At 40.6% G+C, this 13735-nt stretch overlaps 1 protein-coding gene across 1 annotated transcript; it reads left to right on the top strand.

Moving 5' to 3' along the window:
• The first annotated feature begins 375 nt into the window (after nt 1-375).
• On the top strand, nt 376-13491 carry LOC129741588 (uncharacterized). The gene is made up of 3 exons (XM_055733326.1): nt 376-430; nt 492-911; nt 13208-13491. Exons 1-3 carry the CDS (start codon nt 376-378, stop codon nt 13489-13491), a joined length of 759 nt encoding a protein of 252 aa, XP_055589301.1.
• The last annotated feature ends 244 nt before the right edge of the window (nt 13492-13735 follow it).

Raw genomic sequence — 13735 nt, forward strand, 5'->3', positions numbered from 1 at the left:
GCAAGAAATCTTTGGTGAGCAAGATTTAAAGAATTGCCCAATGTAGCTCCCTTTCGAAACGGTAGTCTAGTTATATATGTACCATCAGCTGTTCTTTCGACCGTGTCACAAAAATGAGTTTCGGCTAATGCTTCCTCAGAGACTGCTTCTGATGGTTGGAGTTCCTCAACTTCCCAGAATCTTTTAAGTTTCTCATGCAACTCTTCATTTGTCATAACGTTGCAGAAACAATCATCAGTTTCGGTAAACTCGCCCTGTCGCTCAATTATTCCACCAACTACCCAGCCAAACTTGGTTTCACGGAACGAAAACTTTCCATCCATAAACTCTTGCCTTCCAGAAAATATTTCCCAGTACAATTCCATACCGAGAAGCATGTCAATTCGCCCTGGTATGTTGAAAGAGGGGTCAGAGGGAATCACACCGTCAGGTAATTTCCAAGAAGACGTTGATTCCCGAGGACATGAAAAACCAAATGATCCTCCCGGCAGACCATCCGTTTACAGTAGCATTGATACGGTCGTATCACACCAAGTACCTCCACGCAGGACCTCGTCTTACCATCGAAGCTCTACGCCAAAAGTTCTGGATTGTACGAGGACAAAACATAGTGAAGAAAGTGATTCGCCAATGTACCAAGTGCTTCAGACGAAACCCGAAAATTTTGAGTCAACCTGTTGGCGAGCTTCCTGTTTGTCGAGTCGAGCAAAATTATCCTTTCTACAACACCGGAGTAGACTTCGCAGGGCCTGTGAGTTTACAGCAACGAAACAGACGATCGACGGTCACGTACAAGGGCTACATCGCTGTGTTTATTTGCATGGCGACTCGGGCGATCCATTTGGAGCTGGTCGGGGACCTGACATCCGAGGCGTTTATTGGGGCTCTCCAAAGATTTATCGGACGACGAGGTAATTGTGCTCATATATATTCAGATAACGGTCGGAATTTTTTAGGGGCGAAGCGAATCCTCGCAGAGCTGCGAAAGTTGTTTTGCGACGAACAGCACCAACAATCCCTGGTCAACTCTCCCATACTTATTTATTAAATTCTCCAGTATTCTGACAATATACTCAGAACATTCTAATATTGATGTGTTGGGAGTAATATCTATCTTGGTGCCATATTGTCCAAGATATCAACAAAAAATTTCTACCAAACTGAATAACGTAACATTCCTTGCAATCAAGAAAAATTCAAGCTCAAGATCAAATCTTGAGCTTCCTATCTTTCAAAGACTTGAAAAACATAATGTGAAGTTGTAAGTCATAACTTTCTTATCCGAACTGAAAACTGCTTTAGGTCGAAGAATTGAAAAAAATAGTATTTTTACGTCCACATATTTAATAATCGACCCCGATCTGTAATTCTTTTAGGTATCTTATCTGAATCATAGATTCTGAATTCGGGTTTGCAATTCAACAGAAAGCAGCTTTCAGGAGTAAATAATTTCAAACGTCAAGCTATCGTACTTTAGATCAAACAGTATGAACCGAAAAAAAAGCGATTGAAAAGTTTATTCCAATATTGTATTCAGTGAATTTCAATGTCAAAATTTTAATTTATATTCTCATAAAACTTAACTCATTTAATACAAAATTTAAAAAAAAAGTCCACCAAGTCCTGAGTTTTTTATTTTGTTGTTTTTTTTTTAAAGTGAATTGATATATTTTCGCAAGGTTTCGAAAAAAAAACTGTGTTTCTTAAATAAATTCTTAAGACTTTGTAAAAGAACACTTAAGAGAGTCACTTGAAGAACTAAAAGGAAACGTTTTGGATTATATACTGAATAGTAGTATTTCAATAAAGTTTTGGAAATCCATTGATCACCTTTCAAAATAATGGCTCACCTTAAACCTTTCAAATCGTTTAAGCATATAGTAGGTTTTTTTTTAAAAAAACAGTCTGACATGGAAAAAAATATTCAATTTCCACCGAATAAAGACCATACTTTTCCAATTTTAATGAGTCCAAATCATCTGAAGAAGTTATCTGTTGCATTTGCAACTTTTCTTGTATGTACAAACCTCCCAAACCTCTCCTGAGCAGTCCTCCCTTCTTTACCAGACGAAACATGATAAATTTATCGACGCTTCAAATTAAACCACTTTGTCCGCCGAATCGCATCGTTGTAATCAAAGCTCATCGAGGAAACCTGAAACCAATTCATCGAAAATATCGCCAAACAGGAGGTGGCTCCAGACAGGTAATTAATCAAAACTCCATAAGCCCCTCTAACAGCGACCCATACATATATACGGGTCTGGGAGCGAGTGCGAATCACTGAAAATGGCAATGAACTGGCATTTGAAATGTGTGGAGGTCCATCTGTTCTCTGAGGGCACTTGGCACGGGAAACACTTGATCCCAAAGCCTCGGGCCTCAAATGGGGCACGCGGTTTGAAGACGGAACGAAACGCAGAAGAATTATCCATTTGTACGACCTCTCAAAGTGGTTCGGTTTTGCAAAACTTCCCCATTTTTTACAAATGTCTGATCGAAGCTCAGCTCATATGTTCAAAGGAAACTGGGAGTGGAATGGACGGGGTGATATATTTGAAATTATTGTAATTTTTGTAATTATTGTAAATTAAGTTATTTTTGAAATCTTTGTTATTTATACTATTTTTAAATTTCTATTATTTTAAATTTCTGTGTTTGTTATTTTTGTCGTTTTGATCATTTTATCATTTTTGTCATTTTTGTAGTTTTTGTCTAGATCGAAACTTAACATTCAAATAGCTTGTGTTGAATTCACATGATAAGATGCTAGAAATAAAATATTTTATTCAAAGTTTAAAGAAATCATTAGTTTGAATGAATGTGTTCCATAAATCTTATTTCGCCATTTCAAGGAAGCGGTCAGCTTTTTTCAAAAATTTTAAACTCTAGCTCAAAATAAGTATTTTTGCCTAAGGCGAAACAGACGAAGTTAAATAAAAAGTAACATTTCGTTTTTTTTATTTTAAGAGTTTTAACTTGCATATACAACTTATAACGCCCAAATGTTTTCTTTAATCGTCTTTAATGCTCTTTTGAAGTTCATTCAGGGGTCTAACAAATAAAGTCCAAATAGTAAATATTTTCCCAATCTCCGAGGCTAATTAATGTCAAATGTGGTCGTTATGGACTTTACGCCTCTAGGTAATGGTGGACATTTTACCCCAGTTCCCTGCTTGAAGGAATGCACGATTATGACTTCAGTCAACTTCTCCGCGCCAAGCAGACTTCATCATTAAGAACTCTGCCAAAGCTCAACTGGTGCGCGAGCAAGTAAGATAAAATTGATTGGTTTCTGGGTTGCTCCAATCAGAGAATTCCCCGCTGGTCTCTCTCGAGCAGCTTCCTCCGGACTCGAACGGTGGACATTCCGTCAACTACCCCTCGAGGTGGAATAACACCATTTTAATTTATATAATGTACAAAAAGCTGCTGACGAACCGTGGCGACGACGACCATTTATATATTTAGCCATAATACATCAACGAGACAGCTTCGAGCGAACTCCTGGAGAGATGAACGACGGCGAGCCAATATCTGAGGGATGATAGGCTGAGGCCATGACAGGCTGGTCGTGGCAGTTGGAGGCCGGGCGAAAAACCGGCATGGCAGCGCAGAAAAAAAGCCCCTATTTGTAATGAGAGATGACAATGATTGATTACTGCCTTTTGCTTTGGCCAGGCTGCTACATTTACCTACCCCTAACCCATACATATTTAGAGACGAGAGACGACTCATTTCTGATTACAATTCGCTGCTGGCCGGTTTTCAGCTAACTATCTTCCCTTCCAATGATGGCAATGAAAGATGATGGCGGTGCCGGCCGTTTTTGAATGGTTCGCTACTTTCGTGAAGGGTGTCTTGGGACATCGTTATTTGCTTTTTTTTTGGCGTATCGAATTGCAGTTTTTTATCCCTGTCATATCTAATGCCAGAAGATTTATTTCTGCGGTGAGCATTGAAGTTACGGTTCACAGAATTAAACTTCGAATGATGCAGTTGAGAACATTTAAAAAGTAGGTATTTCAAAAAGTCCTTAAATTAAAGTAGAGTGATTTATACGGATGGTTTAACGAAATAAATTCCATATGAATCCATTTGCAAGTCACACATATAAAATTGAAAATAAATCTGAACTATAACTTATTTTTTGAAAGATTAATACAAACCAATGTATTGTATTTATTTTATTCGTGTTATTTTATTTTTTGACCCTTAAAGTTTAATTTTTAATTCTCTTAAACATAATCATCACTTATTTTTGGTAATTGAAATCCACGGAATCCGAAAGAAATGACCGACCTAGAACTTTGGCGACGATTTTTAGCATGAAAACACGGAACTTGGAACGTTTTAACCCTTGCCCAACAAGGCAAAATGGCACAACTTGCTAGAGAGGCTAGCCGCCTCAAGCTCGAAATTTTGGGACTGAGCGAAGTCCGTTGGCCTAACACTGGAGAACACAAGACACAGTCCGGGCAAGTACTGCTTTACTCTGGCATACGAGGAGAACATGCTACTCGGGAACGAGGACGGGGAGCATCTGAGTAGTGTGCGTCCGATCCCTTGATCGAAGCTACAAAGATAAGGCATCATCTTCTGCGTAGCGAAGGTCGGGGGTGCGCCGCGAACGTGTGTAGGATACCCCAATGTCGGGGGGTATCCGAGTAGTGCCGCTTCCTTAGAGGGAAACTGCGGGGATAAGACTTTACCTTCCTCGTAGCGGATCTCGAGGGAAGAGGGTTAACCACTGTCGGGGGATACCCACGGGTAGAGAGGCTCTCGTTGCCGGGCGAGCCTCTCGAGTCGGTGTAGGATGTCGTCACCGTCGGGAAACATCCGAGTTCGAAGTCCTGTACGTGTGCGGTGACAGGCGCGAGTCCAGGACAAGCTGCTCTCGATCTGGCACACAACGGGCAGGAAAATCCGCGGGCCAAAAATCCTAGGGTTGCCAGCAAAGGGGGATAAAGAAGACCGGACAACGGTCGGAGTAGACTGACCCCATCGACGGGGGGCTGTCGAGTAGAGTGCGTCCGACCCCACGGCTCGAAGCTACAAAGATAAGACAATACCTTCTGCGTAGCGGATGCCGTGGGTGCGCCGCGTTCGTGCATAGGATGCTCCACCTTCGGGGAGTATCCAAGTAGGGCGGTTCTCAACGACAGAAGCTGCGGGAAAATCATTGGGGAAGGGTTATTCCACGTTCGGGGAATACCCACGGGTAGAGTGGCTCTCGACGCCGGGCAAGCCATTCGAGTCGGAGTAGGATGACGTCTCCGTCGGGAATCATCCGAGTCGTTGCGTTAAGTCCCGCGCGTGCGCCGTGACAGGCGCGAGTCTAGGATAAGCTGCTCTCGATCAGGCACACGACGGGCAAGGTGGCAAACCTCGAACCCTGAAGATAAGAGGTCGGGCCTCGAGTCGTTAGGAGAGAGGTCAGGCCTCAAACCTTCAGGTGGAGAGGTTTGTGTGGTCAACCCCGAGTCTTTATGATAAGGGGTCGGGTCTCGAGTCGTAAGAGGAGGGATCAGGCCCCTTATCAACAAGAGGAGGGGTACAAGTGGTCACCTCGAGTCATTACGAGGAAAGGTCAGATTTCAAGTCGTTAGAGGAGAGATCGGGCCTTGAATCGTGCAGAGGAGAGGTCAACCTAGAGTCGATGCGAGGAGGGGTCGGATCTCGAGTCGTTAGAGGAGAGATCAGGCCTCAAGTCGCAAAGAGGAGAGGTTTGTGTGGGAATCTCGAGTCATTGCGAGGAGATGGCGGTTCTCAAGTCGTTGAAGGAGAGTTCAGGCGTTGAGTCGTAAGGATGAGAGGTTTTGCTGAAAGTGGTCTCGTTAATGAGTACTGCCTGGGAGCGCATTAGCGCGAATAGACCTCCCACTTTTGAAGCATAGTGTACTAAACAGTTCGAGGTGGGGACCAGGTCTGCGGCCCCAGGTGGAGTTTAGGGAGAAGGGGGTATACACGGAGTATATCATGAGTCTTCCCATTGTACCCATGGACCCAGAGTAGCAAACTGGGGGACGTGGTGGCTCGCCGTGCCTTGGAATACAATCCGTAAACTGGGATTTACCACCTGTGATTATCAACTAAAAAAAACTCGGGAACGAGGAGTTGGTTTCCTGTTAAGCCCGCAAGCCTTCGCGGCCCTCATTAGATGGGAATCGATAAACGAAAGAATAATCGTAGCCAGATTCAGAACACGGGTTAGAAACCTTACAATGGTCCAGTGTTATGCGCCAACTGACGTTGCCGACTTGCAGGAGAAAGAGCAGTTTTACAGTCAATTGAACAGCGTGGTAGAGAAAATTCCGTAGGGTGACATTCAAATCCATTTGAGCGACTTCAACGCAAAGATTGGCTCCGACAATCAGGACCTTGAGCGCATCATGGGGCGCCTTGGTCAAGGACAGATGAGCGAAAACGAAGAGCTGTTTGTAGAATTTTGTGGAAACAACAACATGGTGATCGGTGGATCGCTCTTCCCCCATAGACCAGCACATAAGGTCACTTGGGTATCCCGAGATGGCCGAACAGAAAATCAAATGGACCTAATCTGCATCAGCCAAAAATGGAGAAGGAGTCTTCTTGATGTTCGCAACAAATGAAGTGCAGACATTGCATCTGACCATCACCTCATCTTTGGCGAGATACGACTGAGAGTTGCGCGTGTTCAACGACGCGAGGAGAAAGTTGGGTGTCGATACGACGTCCGCCGGTTGGAGAATCCAGAGGTGAAAAGAGCATACTTTGAGCAGCTAGAATCCCGAGCCTTGGAATTGCCGACAGACGGAACAGTCGAATAACAGTAGTGTGGAATCAAGAATGCCTTTATCACGACGGGCTATGGTACTCTCGATAAAGTTTGTGGACGAAGAAGTGAATGGATGTCGGATGAAACTTGGAGGATGGTCGGCATGTACCGGGTCAGCCATTGCAGCCGCCCACTTACGATATGCGGAGCTGGAAAAGGCAGTTAAACGAGCTTGTAGACGAGACAAGAGAGCCTGGACAAACTCCCTAGCCGAAGAGGGAGAAAAAGCTGCCGCCATTGGAGATATCTGATTATTATATGATATATCTCGCCGCCTTAGTGGTGCAAGGACTAATGCAAGAATGCCGCTGAAAGACCGAGCAGGTCAGCTGCTGACAGATCGAACAGATCAGCTCAAGCGTTGGACTGAGCATTTTGAACAACTTTTCCGAGTCAAAAATAGCGATGGTCAACAGAACCCGCAGCTCGAGGCGCCAACAGTAAGTCGCATGAATGGCGTCAACTTGGAAGCGCTCTCGCTGGCTGAAATAGAAGCGGCAATCAAGGACATGAAATCCAACAAAGCAATCGATTGCATTCCTGCTGAAATGCTCAAAGCCGACCCTGCCTCGTCGGCACAAATGTTGCACCGTCTTTTCGCTGACATTTAGGATACTGCAACATTCTCGGCCGACTGGATGCAGGGTATCCTTGTAAAGGTCCCGAAGAAAGGAGACCTGACCGAGTGTGATAACTGGCGTGGCATAACTTTGATCTGTTCAACCCCCAAAGTACAGTTCGGAATTGTTTTAAAAAGCTTACTTGTACAGTACATCTATATATATAAAAATGAATGTTTGTCTGTCTGTCTGTTCCCTATAGACTCGGAAACTACTGAACCGATCATCGTCAAAACTGGCATCTGAGGGTTTTTGAGGCCGGGGATGGTTTCTGTAATAGTCAAAACTCCATCCGACTTAAGGAAGGAGAGGCTTCCATACAAAATTTGTAGCTTTTCGAAACAAATTAAAGTCATGACATCCATTTTCTTGAGATTTTTTTTCCTTTGGGCGGTTTGTTTTTCGTCTCTATGGTCGAGGCGTCGCGGCCAACGTCGCAAAAAGATAGTAACCCAGGCATAGCATACTGATCAGTAGGAATATTTTGGCGCGTATTTCTCAACCAAGCATATTTTCTTTGCGGGGTTTGTTTTTCGTCTCCATGGGCGAGCAAGCGTCGTCGCAAGAGGATGGTAACCAAAGCACACTGTTCATTGATTGCTGGAAAATTTAACAATAAGGCGCCTGTTTCTCAAACACGTGGGTTTTTTTCCTTTTTCACGGGATTTTAATTATTTATGTGAATCATTCATCCCGAAAAACAAACACGTGGGGCGATATGCAACCTAGATGTGTTTTTTTCTTGCTTATTTGATTTGTACACAGCACGTGGTAATAAATGACGCCTAGATGTGACACGGATTGGTATTTTATTAATCGAATCAAAACCAATTGAAAGATTTGCTAAAATACTTCCATATTTAGTTCGTGTTAATGTAGGTAGCATTCGACTTTTCATTCAAGAAACATTAGAACATGTTCAAACGTTCAACTTTTTCTGTTAAAAAAAAATTAAAAATTAGGTTTTCTTCTAGAAATTGTTACTTCGGCCCAAATACACAACTGAAACGAATTTAGAAATTAGATGGGAGCTTTTTATTTTAAATAATTCTGAAAAAAACCATTGTACTTTTTGCTTACATACCAATTCAAGTACGTACTTAACATGAAAAGTGTTTTTGTGTTACATGGCTGCATAAAAGAGACTTTTAATCCGCTTCGTTTTTGAAAAGCGAGACTTTAGAACCGATATTCAACTGGACGCAAAATTTTTAAAAGAAATTTTTAGTTTACCCTTAAAGTGTTAAAAACAATATTCCTCTCTGTCAACTTACACGGTGGGGCAAGGGCAAACGTCGAACTTTTAAGAAATTCATCTTCAAAATGATTCACAATGTTGGAAAGACCAGAAGGGGTATTCCGAATGTTGAAACTGCAGCGGATATTGAAAATTCTTAAATGTCTTTGTAAATGAAGGTCATTCCCTTTGAACAGCATTCGTTAAAAGTGGAGTAACAAACATAAATTTATATTGCAGGAATACTGCAGAGGTATCAGTGAAACTTGATAAAACAAAAAACAGGAATTCGTATTAAATCCATTTTAAAGCCATTACTCTGACGCATCTGTAAATAAGCTTTGCATTGACACTTGCCCCAATATGCGGGACAAATGTAAACTTAGAAATTTGTTTTTAACTAAATTTTTGAAAATTTGACTTTCAAAGAAAAAATAAAAAAAAACGCTGAGAACTTATTTAGTGATGCAACTGATATTTTTTTAAATATTTATATGTTTACCGTAGTAAATTTATTTAAAAAAAAGAAATTTGCACTGTAACTGATTTAATATATTTTTCATTACCATGATAAGTGCTGTTTGGGTATCGAGCCGGTTAAATTTGCCTACCTTCTTCAAGCAGTGGGGGACAAAATTGAAAAAGATGGGAGAGCTCCCATGTAAATTTAAGATAAAGAGCTTTTCAAAGAAGGGACGATATTTAAAAAGGTTTTTTTCGGTACAGAGTACAAATTTCAGATCTTGAAAAACGAGTTTAGAGATCAGTAAATAATATATACCATCTTTAAATTGCTATTCAGAACTGCAGCTGCAGCTCTCATTTCAAAGTTGTTGGTTCTGAAGTATGATGAGGTTTGATTTAAAACAATGCTCTCTAAAATCTAAATTTTAATAAATTTTACAAATTACATTTATTTTCGGAAGGTGTAGCAAAGCACAACGGGTCAGCTAGTAAAGAAATACAAGTAAAAAAGTAATTATTGGTAATATTCTCGGACTTTCGACTTGACGCGTTTCGTTAGATTTTGTACAGCTGATAGCTCACACTTCTTGGCCGCAGCATTCCAATTTTTCTTGAAAACCGCCATGGTCCAGTTGGCCTTACAATCCTTCTTGAAAACTCTCTTGACGATAGCTCAATATCGTTCTATGAAATGAAGCTGGGGGCAGTTTGGTGGGTGAATATCTTTCTTAATGAAATCTTCATCGTTATCCTCAAACCATCTAAGAGTGGATTTAGCGTAGTGGGCTGACGCCAAGTCCGGCCAGAGCAATATGGTGATTGATGAAGTCGTTTCTTATAAAGTGGCAGCAACCATTTCTGCAAACACTCCTTTTGGTAGATATCGGCATTTATTGTTCCTTTTGTAAAGAAACTCGCCGACTTCAATGCGCAGAGGCAGATAGCCTGCCACACAAGCACTTTCTGGCCAAATTTTTCCACCTCAATTGACTTCTTGTGGTCACTCACATCCTCCCCAATAGCTGCAGTGTAGAATTGTGGTCCCAGAAGAGTACTGGAATCCTCGTATACATATGTTTCAACGTCCATGAGAATGCACGCATCTGGCTTCTGCAAAATCCGATGATACAGCTTCTGGGCTCTGGTTTTGGCTCGTGATTTTTGTTCAGCCGTTTTTTTGGACACTTTCTGCTTCCTGTATGTCTTCAGATTGTTCCGCTTTTTGAACCGCTGTACCATTCCGATCGATGTCCCAGGTTTTTTCACCAAATCCCGTATGAACATTGATCGATTCTGGTTGATGAGATTGATTACCTTACGGTTCAGATTTGAGTCAGATGGTTCTGGTTTTTTGCCTCTTCCTGGCAAATCATCGAATGTATAGTGTTCCCCGAACTTGTGGATGATTCAACGCTCGCCGGATGAATGCCGAAACGTTTCGCCACTTCATTTATCGAGATGCCCTTCTCTCGCATCCAAGTGTCCATCACACGATTTTTAACTTCTTTTTTAAATCGCGACATTTTGGGAGAAACGAATGATTCAAACGTAAATAAAGCGCTGGTTCACTCTTGACAGATCAAGATACATACATACAGGTGAGCTCAGTTGTGCGCGGTCACGCGTTAGTAAGTAGAAGGCCCAAATATGTTTATAGTTAATTTTCGATACTCTTTTTAGAAATAAAAACGATTCACAAATAAAATCAGTTAACATTGCCGACACCAAAACTTTATTATTTTTGCGCCACTAAAACACTACTTAAATGTCAGCTGGCAAAATCAGACAAAAGCATAGAAGAATATGGTTTCAGTACTGCTCCCCAGAAATGTCCCGCATAATCAATTACAATATATAGAGAATATTCTATATTGTCTCTAAACGTTATCGTTTATTGTAAAGTGAACAGTATATGTACAATAACACAGACCATATTAACAATCTGTATTATGATTATCTGTTAAAGTACCATATGGGGAAAGGGCTGTTAAGCATGTTTACCATTCAAAAAGAGCGATTTTTTCGAACAAATATTTCATGCTACATTATTGGATACGGTTAAAATATCATCCACTTTTGGCGAGCAAAACAATCTACCTGAATGTTCTAGCTACGTTGGAATACAAAATCATAGATTTCATCAACTTCAATGGATATAGTTTGCTTATAGTAGTTTGTAGTAAAAATAACGCTCAATCATACGTTCCGCATATTGTAAAATATTTTTAAAAAGAGCTTCCCTGTACCATAACCAATATAGTTCCAATTCTTTCCCACAAAAAATAAAATAAAATTAAAAAATTTAAATGTTGAGATTTTTATTTTTTATTTCTGATATTATACATGGATTATACAATCTTACCTATTTGTGCAGATCTGCATTGTTCAGCCTTTCAGTAGATTTTTTTTCCGCTCTCCGCTCAGCAGAGATCTTTGTTTCTGTAATTTCATTAGTTTTATTTAATCTCACTAGTTTTTATCGATAATATAATATAGTTTTACTTACTTTTCGCGTTCTGTGTGTTTTTCTCAGCGTGATTCTTTTTTTTCGGAGCCATTTTGAACACAGTTTTCAGTTCCGAACCTGGCGTGGGGTTGCCGACACAAATTTTAACGAAGTGAAGTGAAAATTAGCAGATGCTGAACCCAAGAGCGAAAAAATGCATAAGCTCACAACTACATCTTAAAATAACAATATTAGTTATTATCCGCAAGAGGTGAAATGATAACGACTTGTCTAACTCATACAATGTTGTCAATGTTGTTTTTTTTTAATTTAATGTCTAATGCTAAGAAAATATAAGGAAACTTTGTCGTACACTGTTAGAGTCCTGGATAAGGTCCAGAGACAATATTCAAAGGTTGCAAATTTTTATTCTCTTATTATACTATACTTACTAAATCATATATCATATTGTCACTGTCACTGATACGATCCTGTCATAATTTATTGAGGTAATAAAATTTTGAACATGTATAATGAAATGATACTTGGAAGATATTTCATACTGGTACTGCTACCAATATATTAAGTTAATAGTTAGTACTATATCCCCAACTGTTTTTAATTATGCGGGTAATCACAAGACTCAAATAAAAGTAAAATCGATTAGTTGAGATTGGAAATTGGGTAGAAACAAGACTTCCTTTTTAGGCTTTTGAAAAAATCTAATTCCAAAGTTTTGGTCGCAAATATTTAGATTTTTTTTTCACAAGATTGATTTTATTTTTTCAAAAACAATCAGCAATTATAAACTTTATTCTGCTAGGGACCTTGTCAGAAGCAAACATATTACAGGGTTCAACTGTCGTAACTTGTGACACGTTATTTATTTCACAAGTTTTGTCGTCCATAAAAAACTTATCTGTCGTAATGGCTCGGCACCGGCCCCACAGCTAACGAGCTCCAGAACTAGCAACAGTTTGTCTTTTGAGTTTCAATTTACATGATTGATTTCTGGGAAACACTGGGAGATTTTTTGAGGTTTCAGAGATCTACACTGAGTATTTTGCTTATTCATAATTTAAAATGCAGGTATAAGCCTTGGTTGATCTTTCACAGTAGTTTCTGATCATGTGCTTTACTCTAACACTTGTTTTGAGCTTTGTGAACATGCTTGATAATGTTTTTATACTTTTTTACCACACAAGAATTGTAATTTTAGGTATACACAACGGGCTCCTCAGCTTTCGATTCCATAATGATAGATTTTGAAGAAAATTGTGCAAAATTATTTTTGTCTTCTTCTTTTGCATCTTTATTATCTCGGAAATGCATAAGTTATAAATTTTGAAAAAAAAATAGGCAGGATAGTTCTTTTTACAGACAACACAACGGTGTAAAAATTTGGTTTGTTCAACCACTAGAGACTTAGCACAGTTATAGTCAAAACAATCGACGATAAATCACCAACAACAACACCATCACGACCACCGGACCACTATCTGGAAATGCTGAAGATGTGCCCAAAACTCTCTATAGTGTACAATATTCGAAAATTCGGATAAATATAGCACGACAGAAGCAACCTAAGGATGCTGCAGACTACGCGTAATCGCACAAAGCAGCACTGCCAGCAGAGGGCGAGTTTGGCAAAGCTCTCTTCAGGCCAGTGGGATACCATCAAGAAAGCCAACAGGACGAGGAGTGCAGGAGAATTATGGACGAAGAGAATGCCACACGGGTTAGAGTAGAACATAGAAGCTCCAGTCCAAACGTGGAAAATAAAGGACAGTGGAATAGGCAGAGAGCCCTAACCTTAAAACAGCGCAACCTGGAGGAGGAGGAACTTGAAGATCTACAGTCGCTGCTACGTTCCTCGGAAACACAAAAGCTCTACCCGAGGCTCTAAGCATCCCGCAAAAGCTATGTGCCGGGACAGTAGTTCCACCTCCCCTGGCAAGAGACCGAATGTGGGACTCGAGTCACGAGTAGCGGCGAACGGATAGCTGACCCGTGAGTCGTGAATCGTGACAGCAGAGTGGATGAAGATTGCTGGTGTAGTACGAATAAATGAGTATGGCCGTGGAGTGCTTTGCGCGAGTATGGTCTTCCCATCATGGGTATAGCCTTTGTTGCAGTTCCGGATGGGAAAT

This window comes from Uranotaenia lowii, chromosome 2, assembly GCF_029784155.1.
Source record: "Uranotaenia lowii strain MFRU-FL chromosome 2, ASM2978415v1, whole genome shotgun sequence".
Classification (NCBI taxonomy): domain Eukaryota; kingdom Metazoa; phylum Arthropoda; class Insecta; order Diptera; family Culicidae; genus Uranotaenia; species Uranotaenia lowii.

Coding starts and splice junctions, on each gene's coding strand:
- LOC129741588 (XM_055733326.1), top strand. CDS start 376: ATGTCAATTCGCCCTGGTATGTTGAAAGAGGGGTCAGAGGGAATCACA. Junction 431..491: donor AGAGGGAATCACACCGTCAG/GTAATTTCCAAG, acceptor TCCTCCCGGCAG/ACCATCCGTTTACAGTAGCA. Junction 912..13,207: donor AAGATTTATCGGACGACGAG/GTAATTGTGCTC, acceptor CGCACAAAGCAG/CACTGCCAGCAGAGGGCGAG.